Consider the following 15,880-nt stretch of genomic DNA (forward strand, 5'->3'; position numbering starts at 1 on the left):
AAAATTAAATTTTTAATAAAGATAATGTAAAAATAAAACGTTTATTAAAACATAATATTTTGATGATAAAAAAAAATTTAAATAATTTAAATTATTAACAAATTGTATGAATTAAGTAACTTAACAAAAATCGTATCAATGATATATCACTTATATCTTTTCTACATAATTCTCATATAACAATTTGCATTTTACTTCATTTGAATAATTTAATATATTTTAATAATTTTTTAAATGTTTTCGTTTATAACTTTTAACAAAACTAAATTTTACAAGCATTAAAGTTTATGAATAATAACAATAACAATTTAAATTTAGTAAAATTTTATCATTTCGCTTACAGAAAAAGGATCTAATATAAAGAATTTGAGGGAAAAGTAAAGTAGATAGAGTTTTAGATAGAGTTAGGTAGATAGTTCAAAATAGAAAGACGCATATAGCATAATAATATTATTTGCTTTTGCTGTTGTTGTTTTTGTTTTTGTTGTTGTTGTTGTTCCTATAAATTCTTGAAGAAAAATATAACATTCCGTATATAAAAAACAGCGCAGACTACTTTAACGCTTTCCTATGCTCTTCAATTAATTTTGTTTCATATATAGATATATATATATATGTATATATATATATATATATATTTAAATATTATGTATTAATTTATTTTAATATTTATTTATAATTTCGCATTATCTAAATTAATTTATAACATTTTTTTCTTCTATAGTTTTGCTGTCGCTTTTATATTTATTTTTAAAGTTTGTATACTTGAATATACTATATATATATATATATATATCATATGTATATTTATATGTATATCATATGTATATATATATGTATATCATATTTATATATATATGTATACAACATTTATATATATATATTGTTTATTAAATGTTTAATTCTTGTTGCTTTGAGAATATGGGCTTCGTTACATAGTTTTTCTTAAGTACATATAGCTAATATATATATATTTTGAAATTTATTTTTTTGTTTGTGTTGTATATAAGTTATATAATTAATTTTTGTTTTTTTTATCATTTGATTACGTGTTTTGTTAATGTTAAATTTTGTTGATCATTTTACACTGGACAACTTATTTTATCATATTCAAACATTAGTGAAACAGCAACAAAAACGAAATACAACAAAAACATTGTAAAACCGAGTCCTTTATTCATGCGCCAACGGAAACACGCAATCGACATAACCACAAATACCAACATCATGAAGAGAATCGTTATAGAGCAGACCATGCCCACAGAATTTACCTCGACTGGTGCACTATAGAATATGCCAAACAGTAACCATGGTATAGGTAGACTGAAAATAAAAAGTAATTTTTGTAATAAAATATGTAATTGTATATAATAAAAAATAATAACAAAAATTTGATTTATATAGATATTGCAAATACATATATGTTTATATAAGTAAATATATATATTTTAAGACCCACGAGTCTTCAGAGTCTTCAGCCTTCTCGCGGATATGGTATTTTGTAAAAATTTCTCTTTATGTATTTTGTTTGACTTCCGTTGAACTCAAGAACTATTCTGGCTCTTGAATATGGTTTATATAAAAAAAAAAGGATGAAGTAATACGAAGAAATAAGAAACATAATAAGAACGTTGAGAACATTGTAAAAAGGAATTCGGAAAGGATAATATATCACCTCAGCATACTCCAAATCAGTCTCATCTGTTAAAGGAGTTGTTAAAGAACAGCATTCCACATTTGAGCCAAAGCGCCAAATGTGGTACATGCTAACCCCCAATAGATTCGTTTCAAAGAAACTCAGTTTTTTTGACGTAAGTTTTGTAATGATGATTACAAGTCGATTGTTATTAGTGGAAGCCAAGATTTCTACTAACTAAGAAAAAAATGTTAATTATGTTTTTGCAATAAAATGAAATTCATTACTATTATTTTAGGTATTGTTATAACTAGGTCGGAGGAGACTTTGAAACAACTCCTACGTTTATATACTGTTTAATCACAAAATCTAATTCTTGATAATCTCAAACTATGAGAAGTTGATAATCGTGTTAGGACCACAATTTTAAGCATTTTCTATATCTACAAAAAAAATAGACATTCAATATGATACAATAATGACGTATTAGTATGATGACTTACTAATACAATAATACGTCACAAGCATATGTAGATGATGCGAACGGAGCAATCATCACTTTTAAATGTATGTTATGAAAACCAAATGGAAATTCATGTGGTAATGGTTCATTAATCTTGGTCACACATTTTAAAAAGGTTCTCGCCCTATTTTCTCATTTCACTACAGCAAATTAGGTGTATATATGCTTTACAGATTATTCCAGCAAGACAGGTATATAGTGCTTGTTGTCATTGACAACTAATAGATCCGACAGATGCAGTTTATAATAGTACACACTTTAAAAATATGTGTTCTATTAGAGAATTTTAGGAAATGGTTCACTCTAACTTTAGAGACGAAGATCTGGTAAAAGTAACTAAATTAGTTCCTAATTCCTGGTAGTTTTCAATAATCTCATTTGTCCAAAATCAGTTGTTCAGTTGTTGTGTTAGAAAATATTGATGCTGTGCAAAATCTGATATCTATAATGCATTAAATTGATGGGTCATGCGCCGTACAGTCCTGATTTGGCGCCCAATGACTTCTTGTTCCCGAATGTCTGGAATAAATTGCGTGAATAACGATTTTTGTCGGCGGAAGCAATTACGAAGACGTTGTTGTATTTAAAAATTACGGAGGTGTTTTGGAGGTGTCTGAAGAAGATTGGAAAAAAAGCTTTGACAAATGGTTCGAACGCATGCAAAAGTATATTAATTATAGAGAAGAATATTTCGCGAAACAATTAAGCCATTTTCAACAAGAAGTTAGTATTTTTTCATTATCAGGCTCAAAATAGAAATAGTGACCATCGTACTCATATTCAAATTAAGATCACGAAGTATCTTTTCAAGAGAAGCAGTGTACAGAGTTCAGAGTTTTATTATGCGCTTACCTGCATTATGGTTCAACACACGGTGCTATTAACACCTATAATGTAAGCAGCGTAATGCTAACAAAAAATGCGGGAATTCAGTTGGTACCAATTTAAGCTATACGTCTGGATATAGTTTCTTTTTTCGAAACTCTAGGCACTTAAGGTGTTACATAGCCAGCAACACCTATCTAACACTTTTGATGTTGTTTGTTGTTCTACCCGTTTAACTTCAGATTTTCATCACAGCCACCATGATACTCCCATTAAAGGGGTCAACCTCAATTGGTCAGAAGAGAGAAAACTGTGGGCCATGACGATCGTAGTAATTGATTTGCATCATTGATGGGGCGTCGCAAATGAATCTTATGATTCTCTCATTATACTCACTTCTGGAATATTTTAATCTTTTTCCTGCAGGAGTTTTAAGACTGCTTCTCCAGCTTCACTTCTGGAATATTTCAATCTCTTTCCTTGTGGAGTTTTATTGTATAATAAATATTGGATAATTTATCTGAGAACACAGTGGAACACAACCATGTCGTATATTTCAAAAACTTGGATACAAAGTTTTTAATTTTTAGTGTTAATTTTTTCTTATCAAGAGTGATGCGTCTTTACGCTTGCAGTCCAAATAAATTATATAGGGACCATAAACTAATTAAGAAATTTGAATATTTTCAAAAACCACTAACGATGAGTATTTGGCAATACTGAAAACATCGTTGTATGGTCAGTCAAATTTCAATAAATTAAATAAATTTTTGTCCTTGTCTTTTGTTTGCTATTTGAGTCCGTCTAACATATTTATTACATTTTGTTAATATCCTTTTTCACTGTACTTCAGCTAAGCCCACTTATATTGCATAGATTCATACACAGTAAAAAAAAGGAAAATTTTAAGACAGTTTACATTTTAATGCTGTTTGCATTGCACAAATGATGACATCATAATCCACGCACACCACAAACACCAAACATAACAACTCTGCACATACTATTACGGCATGCAAACAGGGTCACATTTGTAACGTCATCATTTTCTGCACAGAATACAACCATGTAATATGCAATACGGTTGTGGTGTAGTCTGTGGTGTGTGTGTGTGTATATGTGCTTGCTTATGGCCTACATGCTTTAAAAAAGCATTATTTAAGCAAAGAACGACTAACAAAAATGCAATGCTCAGCGGGTACGTGTAATTGTGTTTATATGTTTCTCATATAGACATCTACTTATACAGACATACGGACATACACACACAAGCTCACATGCATACATATATCAATATGTAGATGTTAAAATGTTTATTGAACTTATATAGTCATAAGCAAACATTTCTTATTATTTTTGTTGCTGTAATTTCTGTAACTACTGTTCGGTGTTGTTGGTGTTGTTGTAGTTGTTGTTGCTTACATTGTTATTTGCATAGAATTGAGGTGAAGGTTAACTATAAAAGCACATTGCGCTGTAGTATGTCTTGTTGTTGTTGTTATTTTTTGCTGTTGTGGGTGAGATTTGTTTTATTTTTATTTTATCGTTTTGTGTCTGTCTATTGTAATTTTTTTTTTAACGACATTAATTTTTGCTTGTGACGTATGCATTTCGTTTTGTCTATGAACTTTGCAGTGACTTTTTTTAATGGTTCTGCTTTTATAAAAGTATTTGAGAATTTTTAGGATGAGGGAGTTAATTGATGTCACAGAAGAAGTATTAAAAATTCTTTACAAAATTTATTAAAGCAATTAAGTCATTGAAATACTTTGAAAATGTCACACCGCATATAAATTGAGTTATTTAATTAAGTCCATATCAGCCACAGTGTCAAGCCTTCAGTGCCCAACATAGCTATATAAATTATGTAGAAATAGGAATAAATGGGACACCAGGTCCCAACAGAGCGGAGCACTGCACCTATGGTTGATCTTTCGTGCTGCAATAGACCCTAACCGAACAGAAGACATTCCGCCTTCCGAATGAATGCCAGAATGTCGACCGTTGAGGACCTCCTAATATCAGAAGATATAAATTATGTAAGTCATATTATATTATTATATGAGTATTACATATAATAAAAAGAAGTTAAAGTACCAGCTAATAGTATCAAAATCAATATAAGTAGCAAAGATGAACACAAGAATAATTACTACTGACTTAGTTGAACTCAGTTTTCTAAATACTAAGTCTATTAATTTTCTGTGTATAGATTCTATCACAGAATGATTAAGCAGCACTAAAAGTTTTCAAGAAAAATGTTCTTTGTAATATTTATGGTCCTCTACAAGTTGACGATGTAGAGGATTTTATATTGTTAGATGTTCTAAAATTCTTAAACCCCAGTTTGTTTTTTTCACTTACTTTTGATACTACAAAGTGGATAGCCCTGTATTACTACTTAGCAGTAAGCAGAACCATGCCAGGCTATTGTTAGTCTTTGCATTTAGATATATAAGTTTCATTCTGTTATTTTAATAGTTACTTGTATTAGCGAAGGCCTTTAAACTTAACTTTATTACGAGGAAGTTTTCTTTAGCATGCTATTAATAATTACTTTCTAAAATTTTTCTAAACCTTCGAGTTGTTTTAGTCGTAGCTACTTTCTAAATGATCTATATACCTCTAAAAGTTCTATGTATCTCAAAGTTTTTTTCATCTATAATTTATTTCTAAATGTTCTGTGTATCTCCGAATTTATTTATTTATAATTACTTTATAAATATTTTATATATCTTCGAGTTTCTTTTTTTATAATTTACAGGTAAAAGTAACCGAAGTTTGGTGTTGTTCAGTGTTAAAGATTTTAGAAAAAAATGATTTGACTTAATAAATGGATTTATTGAGATTATATAGGTGAAATTTGTAAATTTTCTATGGCAATATAGGGCAATGTAAGATGACTAACACTTCCATCAATTATTTAAAATTGAAAAAGGGCGTAGTTGCAAACATTATAATAACACTTAACGTAGAACTGTTATTAATGATAACAAATTTTAGCAAAAGAAGAAGAAGTTTCTTAAACTAATCCATATAAATAACAACTTACGAAAAATTTAATTCAAGATCGTACGAAATTGTGGGTTCCATTTAGTTTAAAGTCAGTGTCAGAGTATAAATAGAATAGTATTAATAGAACATCAGTGTTTAAACAGTGTTTAAGTTAATTTAGTCATAGAAATCCGTTGACATCTTTGGTGACAGCTCGAATAAATTATTTCTATAGCTTGTGGAAACCAACCAATTTATATTAGTAAGTCATGATCTATGTTCCGAAATATTTATGCAATCTGATAAAAGAATATCACACACAATTGTTAGGGTTCTATAATGGAAAGGAAAAATATAATTTGTTTAGTAGTATAATATATATTTAATAGGAATATATACAGACTGCCAAGTGATTTTAAAATTCTCTTTAAGAAAGTTCTAAGGACAATTCTAAACGAGATGTTGACGCAGTTCAACGTTTCTCTAATCTGGGTCTCTGGCCATAGGAATATTTTTGGCAATGGCAACACAGATGAGCTACCCAGACAGGGTGCTTTCGGTGATAATTTGGAAAATCTGCAGGATCTGGGCATATCGTTGATATCATGCTAATTTTTGTTAAATTTTTTCCGTGCTGAACAACTTAATGTGGGAAGACTCAACGACATGCACGCATCTGTATTTAAGTTGGACACGTTCTTTTAAGAAAAAAGAACGTGTCGATCACTATCATTGAGATGCTTTGTAAAGATATCAGTCTTGTTGTAGGTTTGTTTATGGGTCACAGCCATTTAGGGAACCATACTAGAAGATCAAATGTCTCGTATAAACAGTACTGTCGCAGTTACATAGAGGATGATAAGGTGCCTTATATCTTTTTTGTAATAGCATAATAAGTAATAATTTGGTTCAAGTTACTGGCTTAAATCAATTTTAAAAACCTTTCAGTGTAAATCCTTATAAAATATACAATATGTGGTGCCATAAAATAGTTAAGATTTTTTAGAATGACATCTAATTACTTATCTCACAGTGCCGATATTTAATCAGCGCATGTGCGGCGCTGATTAGCTACACTGGAGGTTTCCTTTCTTCAAGATCTTTGACTAACTCTAGGACCTTCCTCTAAAGATTATTTAAAGCTTTATTCTGATACTCTTATACGTCTGATACCTCTTATACTTAGAATTGGCGGTGTATCCTAACTTAAGCAACTACTTATGAAGGCAACTACAGCACTGTATTTCATGGTGTGCCTCCTTACGGTCGAATTACTTATGAAGCTGTGGGATATATCTAGGAAAATTATTTTATTACAGTGTCCTCACAAGCACTTAAACAGTTATTTAAAAATATTCAACATACGCTATATAACTGTTTGCCTACATATATTGCCATACATATATGCTTTAATATGAATGAGTGAGTGAGTATATAATAAGTGCAGAAATATTGCTTAGCCCTGTGTGGATTGCATTTGTCACCTCCGCTCTTTGACAGCATACAAAGCCAAAGCCAAAGCCATAGCCAAAGACACTCACACTTACACATATGCAAATGTCGCCGCATTTGTTAATTTCGAAATTGTGTGCGTAACCTTGTCACAGTTTATAAAAAAAGACGACAGCGTCTTACATGCACATGTAAATAATTAAATGCATGCGTGTGTTTGTAATATTGTAGCATTTGGATTCGTAAAAAACTGTAAGAGTAACAGAAGAGAATAGCAGAAGGGGACGGAGGACTGCTGATTTCCTATTTTTTTTCTCAATTTTATTTTTGTTATATTTTTGTTACAGTTACATTTTTAGTGAGGGTAATTAGTTTCATGATTTGTTAGAGAAAATTTCCTTTTGTTAACTTTTGCGTGTATTCTAGTGTATCCTTGTCCTTCTCACCATTGCGTTTTCTATGACTGTTACACTTTTTTTTTTTTTCTTTTATGTTTAAGTTTTTTTTATTTTATTTTTTTGTGTGATTTTTTTTCTGCACTAGATTTTGTTTTGTTGTTTTGTTGTTTTTTTTTTGGTATTTTCTTTTTTGTTATTTTTGTTTTCTTTATATATATATATTTTATAAACACGACAAATGCATGCAATCACAAAGTTACACATGCACACATACATACATAAACTTGCACACATGCATACACAGAAACCTACTTACGCGCACACCATTTCTATATTTGTTTACATTTGCTTAGTAGGGCCATGTTTGACTTTTATACGTTTTTTGTGTGTATTTCAACGATTTGTCATGTCAATGTTGTGTCTCTCCTGAGGCCTTGTGTCCTCAACTTGTCCTTTTTCTTTTGTAATTTCTATACATTGTTTATTTGTATGCTTTTCTGCTATTTTCGTTGCTGAGTTCTTTTTATTATTATTTATTTTCGTTAAAAATGTGTTCCTTAAATTATGCTAATTTTTTACAGACAAAATCTTTTCTTTAAATTATCTAAATTAGTTAGGTATGATTTTAGGGGGTTCAAAATTAATTTTAGTACGCCACAATGTAGACAAAAAATGAATATGTGTCTTTATTTGTAAATGTTTTTTGTTTTTTTTTTTGTTTTTTGATTTAATGTCAAAAATTAGCAAAATGAAATTTAATAATTGACCCAATTCGTCATTCGTCAACAAGCTCTTTTGGGGTTAAGACAACAATAAACCTTTTTTACAGTGCCTTGATTTTTTTTCGAAGTAACTTGATAAGTAAATATTTTGGTAGTTATGGGTTAGAACAATTTATTTGGCAATCAATTATTGTCGATTAGTAAGCAATTTGCTTAATTTTGACTGATATTTACCACAATTTGCGTGACTGACTCTATTGACACTTGGCCTGCATGCAATTTTGGAAATAATAAATTATTTAAGATTATTAAGTACAAAGTATTGAATCAAAAGAATCAAGTTATATGGAAGAATCATGTTCAAATATAAGTACTTGGCTGGTTATGGTACAGAAATGCAAGCAATGAGTATTCATTGGTGGTTTATAGTTGGAAATTGAGGTTAGGATTACAATCATGTTGACATATTGAAAATATTCATTTTCAAAATTACCTAAGATCACTAATAAAGAGGTTTTTTTCGAACAATAGTGAAGAACAACGACAAAAATTTATTTTATATTATTTGAAATAATTGAATTTTTAGGTGACCATAAAGCTGTTTTGAGTATGGCCAAATACCCATCATCTTGAAAATAATTCTTGTATTTAATTATTCGTAAATAATTTTTTGTTGAGACTGCAAGTACCAGGCATCGAACTTATGGCCTGCTAAATTTGAAACTCAGAGTCAGTGCTCCTTAATCAACTGATCTAAAGCCATACTTGACTCTTACGTTCGCATATTTTTCTGGAGTTTTGTAAATTTGCTGTGAAAGTTTTAATAACAAATTCACTTGCTGTGTTTATATTAGAATAAATCACAAACAAGCTGTAGAATAATTGAATTAATTAATTATATATTATTTTTAATTGTTAAATTTCAATACCATTCTGTTTGTAGAGCTATTATTTGTTGCATGATTTATATATTCTTTCTTCTGTACAGAACCTAATTTAGGTACGTAATACTGAGAAAGTTAAGCAAATGTTATCCCATGATTGGCGCTTGCGTGACCAATATTTAGTGAATATAAGTTGTAATTTAACATCAATATTTCAGACAGAAGTGAATATATTTAATAGAAGATCAGCAGTAATCATATATGTGCAAAGTATATAAGTCTTAGGTGATGTTGAATGTATGAAGTGAAATTATAAGTATAAAAAATTCGTTTTAGTAAGAAGAACTGCTCGCTATCAAATAATCTTTATCTCTTTAGCAATAAACTGATTTGCTTACTTATTTAAATAGATATAACAACCTGTAACCGAATTTATATATCCTTTGAAAGAAATTTTTAGATAACATTTTGGTCAAGAAACGAATAGAAAAGAAAAAAACTTTTAGCAGCAGAAATTTTTGCACCATTTACAAAAATAAACCACTCCATTAGGTTACCTAATTTAGCCACCATTTTTCAGGCTGAAATTTTAGCGATTAGAGAGCCGTGTCGGCTAATTGCAGATCATATCAAGAACAGTTGAAATTTTGCCATTTTATTGACAGTCAAGCAGCAATTAATTTCCGTCAATCTTTCATCAAAGGTATTTAAAAAATCCAGAGCGGAAATAAGTAAGCTAAGCTAAGTAACAAACATCAATCTCATTTGAATTTCCACACGTAGGAATATTGAAGAAAATAAAACAGATTTGGCAGGTCTTGATGCTTTTCTAGACGTATCTGTATTCGAACTGGCTTATGTTTCCCTGGAGATCATTAAGTGAACTACTTACTTATTCTTTCTTTTGATTGCCAATAATAAATGGAAGGTACTTAGATCATGTGTAACTTTTTAGTTAACATGGCACATGTAAAACAATAACAGATCTTGCGAACTTCTTTAAAATGGTCGCGTGTATACTGCAAGGCTTACTGCAGTTCTCTCTGCCAAACGGTATATAGGAACCCATACAGAGAAACTACGTATTCTTTTTAATAATTATGCTAAAAGTTGTGAAAAAAAAGTTACAGTAAAAATAATTAACATAAATAAGTATTTCCTCTGTGAATGCCTAGCTTTGGTCTTCAAAAGAAACAGGGTTTTATGGAAATACTTTTATGACAATCCTTCAGAATGTTCGTCGGTAAGCAAGAAAGAACTATTTTCACGAAAGAATGGCTTCAGTTTTTGTTTTCTCTTTATATCTTTTTATATAGTATGGTATTTCTTGATAAGAATGTGGTAGTAAAATTGCGAAATATAACTTATTATGGACTGTAGTGTTTTATCTTTTAGGTCTTGTAGTTAATGTAGGTTAGTGCATATCTTGTTTTTTTTTTTTTGAAAACCTGTGTTCTTTTTAGTGTATAACCAACATGGCCTATCTATTATATTAGTAGTTTTAATATTCTACTTATAGACTTTTATTCATTTACTTCTTCTATTCTTACTCCATTCTTCAATTGTCTATTTACTCAGTGACCTATTCATTTATTCAAATGTTATGCCACATTATATGTTTTATTTTTATTGTTTCTGAACATATACGTGACTTTAACCAAAAAAAAAATCGGAGCAATAAATACACATTAAGACATCTTGATACATTCACGCACACATACATACAAACAGACACACGTTGTTATAATTAAGGCAAACACAAATTCATATTGCATTTTCTCTTCATTTTCATGGAATATTTTAGTTTGTTTTAAGGCATGCTCGCAACGTCATCGTGCGTGTCATCAGCGTCTTTTGTATAAATTTAACCTTGAGTTTTGTATTCTTGTTGTTATTGTATTGTACGTTTTTATACCTCAACATTTCATACCAAGCTTACGCTCTCTACAGCTTTCCTTAATTTTGTGTAAGTGTCTGTGTAAGTATGCAAACGTGGTTTAAACAAATGAGCATAAGGAAATACTTACAGATATGCTACTTATACAGTGGATACAATGTAACCATGTCTGTGTGTGTGTATTATTATTACACACATTATTCTTATTAAACGCAAATGCATTAGAATATTAAATAAATGACGGTCAACACACTGTTATTTGGTTTAAAGTGCTTAACATACTTTGATTACTGATTAGCAGCTTCCTTCAGACATGTTAAACCTAACAGATGTTAATAACATTACTGTTTAACGTATAAATGCTACTACAAAGATCGACTGAGATTGGGCACATATAGAGAGTATATAGAGTGTTATAAAAAAACAACAAGTCTCTTGTTAAAGTCTTTTGCTGACATATTGGCATCACAGCTGCAAAATCTGTCATATATTGTAATTTCACAATCAACAATTAACAATTAATAATTACCAGATAACAGGAATATTCGATGCAATATTCGATTCAATAATGGTTTACAATGCATTGTTTATCTCTTAGAGAATTAGAGACTTTAGCAAGAGACTTCTTGTTATATACAATGGTGGAATATGATTAAGCAAATTATTGGTCAGTTAACTAATGTCTTACAGAATTAGTGTGCTAACCTATTAAATTTGCAGCATCGAATAAACAAATGGACTATAGTGTAATTAATAAAAAAGTTGGCTTAATTTGTGTCTTAATTCGATAAAATTAATGAAACAATATGTAATGATTTAGTAAAGACATAAAGTCAAGCCACGATGATCTAATAAAAATGTTGGTAAAATGTATAATAGTGCTACTAAAATGCATAATAATGCTGTTTATAAAAATTGGTGCTACAATTTAGTATATAAAGAAACCAGTTGTGTCTTTACAGTGTGATTCTCATTAATACAGTCTTTTTCTGACCTTTAACATCATAACTCAATTAATAATACATTCTTGAGTAAAGATGTTATATATATTTACATTTATATTCATCATGTTTTGCAAAGATTTAATGATTTGTGAAAATAAATAAACCTTTTTAAATGATTATATAATTATAAATGGTTTTATAATTATTAATAAATAAAATTCAGTAACAAATTTAGTATAATATAGTATAAAGTACTTGAGTTATACCATTTTATTTCCTACCTATGGTCACGGTTGCCACTTGAAAATTTTTTCCTGTACCAAAATTGGTTTAAAAAGGTACCATTTCTGTAAAAAAAGGTCCAACATTTTTTTGAACCTTTTTGTTTTTTCGTTCTGTGTTTTTCATAGTGTTATAAATGAACAAAATATAAATTAGTGCAAAGTTACATTTATAAAAAAAATTAATTGGAAATATCCACAATAAAGTTGGGTCGTCAAAAATGTACCATTTTTTGAACATGAGTACCAAACGAAAAAAAAAGTACCAATTTTGGTACTAAAGTACCATAAGTGGCAACCGTGCCTATGGTCACCACATGTGATATTTTAGTACCAAAATTGGTACTTTTTTTCCGTATGGTACTCTGGTACTCGTTTTTAGGAAACGGTACTTTTTTCAAGCGCGAACTTTATGTATACTATTATATTATCTGATTAAATTTATTTATAGATGCAGCTGTGCTCTATGGAACTAATATAGTTTTATGTATTGATTTAGTACAAATATTGAGGCTGCAAAAGGTAAAAGAAAATTTCGTTCGGAATTGATTTCAAGAATCTTAATAGTATTTAGTTATGATATATTATACAGTATGAATGGTCAGCAAAAGATAGTCCGATTATTAAAATTAGAAAATTTTTATGAATAAAAGCAATCGTACTGTTCTATATCTTCTGCACATTTTATTAATATTGTATTTTCTTATTAAAAGACAATAGAATAAAATTGTACATTTTTTTACAGAAATGGTACCTTTTTTAACCAATTTTGATGCAGAAAAAAGTTTTAAGTGGCAACCGTGTTCCTACCGATGTTAGTTATCTATTTAAGAGATTTCGTATAAGCGGATGTAAGTCTATTATACATAGTAGATACTTTCTATTCTATAGTATACTAAATTTGCTGTAACTAATTTCCTTGAAGGTCGGCCTAGAAAGTAGTAACAAAAAAAGTAAGATTATGAAGAGTTAATATAAGATTACATGCTTTCGATTAAAATTAAAAAAGATCGATTATAAACTAAGATAAAAAGATAGACATGATTTTTTTAAATTCAGGTAGAAGCTAATTTGCAAATGTGTGGTATTTCAAATGGTTCTTTACCATAAACATGAAAGCATTTTTATATAATATGGAAGCAAAACATAAATGTATTACTTCTATACTCAAACTATAGAAGTATAAAATGTGTGTGAATGCAAATAGAGCTAAATTTCAGTGGGCAAAAGATTTACCAGACAATAGGTAGCATTATCGGTGGTTCCGCAGAAAGTCATGTAAAGTGGTGGATGGATGACAAATCTTTCCCAACTTGGTAACGTTAGCATATATGTTATATATACAAATTAAGACATTTAGCCTTACTTTAGCTATATTAGTTAGGTTAATAGAATTGTATCTACATTAAGGTCTGCATGTTTACTCTAAGAGAGGTTTTGTTAATTGTCTATCGCATTCCGTAGCTCTTTTGCTTCAATACTTTAAAAAGGTTACCATAGTTCTCTGTGCAGTTAGTAAAAAACACTTAATGAACGGTAACTTCAAGACATATTCATTATATGACGAATAAAAATAAACTGTAATTATTCAAAAAATCTTATTAAAAATCTGTTCAAAAAGATATATTGGCGTTGCTAAGTGAGGAAATATATAAGTGAATGTAATCCTTATAGCTGGACAAAAGCTATAATCTTTAAAAACTTAGAAATCAGTTGTTTAAGCATTACATGAGCTCTTAAGATGACCCCTTTCGAAGCCTTTGGATTATCTAAATCAATACTAATGCTTCGGATTTTGAAATTTTCGATCTAAAAAGGAATAAAAAAGATGAAACTTTCGAGTATAGTATCATGCATTAATTTTCCAGATGGCTTGAAAAACAACAGCAGCTTAGGACCAAATGAATATTGGTTTCCAATGCTTCAAGAGTTGCTGGCTTGTCGGCATAAACCAATGACTTAACACAGCCACATACAAAGTAATCGAGAGGCGCTAAATTGCAGGAACTTCTTGAAATGAAGTTGTTACCCGTTACCAAATTGATTTTGGAATAAATCGATTATTAAGTGCGCTATATGGTAGAATGAGCCATCTTGTTGGGACCAAATGTCGTCGATGTTTAAAGGATTAGCCATAGTGATGGCAGCTCCTTTTTCATTTCCAAAAAAATAAGGAATAAATAAATAAATGATTCTAATTCTACTTCTGAAGAAGATCTATACTAACCGCAATAAAGTAACTAGTATTCTATTTTTTAAGTATTTTATTTCCTCTTTATTGTAAAAGCCACTCAAGAATATGTTTCAATTTACCACGCATTGCTTTTTTTGGGTGCATTGTTGGAAAGTCAGTGAAACAGATGCATATTAAGGAATAGAAGATTTTTTAACCCAATTTTAACAAATTTCAAAATTTAATTTAAATTTTTTCATTTTATCTAATTTAACTGGCTTGATATGTAGCTTGATATGCTTTATAGGTGTACTGGTGTACTGCATAGTTATGCTTATAGCACTTCAGAAATGTAATATACTTGCATGGTAGGCCACTTCTGAACATCGCTCATACGTCAACTGCTCTAAAAAAAGTATTTCAATTTCATTTATTTTCTTGAATTTGCTTTTAAAATATTTTTGAGTTCTGTATTCTGAAGTCATTTATATTGCCTTGGCAACATTTGAAATCCTTTTCATTTATTTATACCGAAAGTCCTGACTGCAGTGCGCATTTGAGAAATATGCGGCGAGCATGAAATTGTCTTCACTGAACATTTTTACTTAAAATTAGATTTAGTTTCTTCTTCTTGTCTTATTTTTCAATCCTCCACAACTCGTTCCGCGGTTGTGTATTGCGGTTAAACCAAGAAATTTGTTGGCTTTCTTCGTACTTCACTAAATTATATATATTTCACATCCAAGTTGGGTAAGGATTGCTGCCTGCTGAAGGGCTTTTAAAATTCAGTCCACTTGGCTTTGTCTTACCAGAAGAAGATGCAACTTTTTGTGCACTATTGTTTGAGAATTTTTCATCTTCTTCAGCGTTTTTTTTTTTGCTAAAATCTGATTTTAAAGTGACTTTGTATGCTTTTTGTTACTTTCATTCATTGAAACATATTTGGATTACATTTTACGTGCCTAGCGGAGAAGTGACCCACTAATTTCTTTGAAATTTCATTCGATTCTATTTATTTTATTTAATTCAGAAATATATTTTAAGGGTTATACCCTTTTTACTAAAGAAAAATGCATTTGAAATGTGTTAGATTGTGAAGTTGTCAAACGAATACTTCTAAGATTTTATTAAAACTATTTAGATACAATCAA

At 29.6% G+C, this 15,880-nt stretch overlaps 1 protein-coding gene across 6 annotated transcripts in view; it reads right to left on the minus strand.

Moving 5' to 3' along the window:
* Nucleotides 1–918: 918 nt before the first annotated feature.
* The window catches only part of LOC119688977 (sodium/potassium/calcium exchanger Nckx30C), a 299,166-nt gene continuing 284,204 nt past the window's right edge, over nucleotides 919–15,880 (minus strand). For all 6 annotated transcript variants that reach the window (XM_038103689.1, XM_038103687.1, XM_038103690.1 and 3 more), the window contains one exon: nucleotides 919–1,323. In XM_038103689.1, coding sequence (XP_037959617.1) covers nucleotides 1,083–1,323 — 241 coding nt within the window. In that variant the 3' untranslated portion in view covers nucleotides 919–1,082. The remainder of the gene's footprint in view (nucleotides 1,324–15,880) is intronic.

Source organism: Teleopsis dalmanni, chromosome X (genome assembly GCF_002237135.1).
Source record: "Teleopsis dalmanni isolate 2A chromosome X, ASM223713v2, whole genome shotgun sequence".
Classification (NCBI taxonomy): domain Eukaryota; kingdom Metazoa; phylum Arthropoda; class Insecta; order Diptera; family Diopsidae; genus Teleopsis; species Teleopsis dalmanni.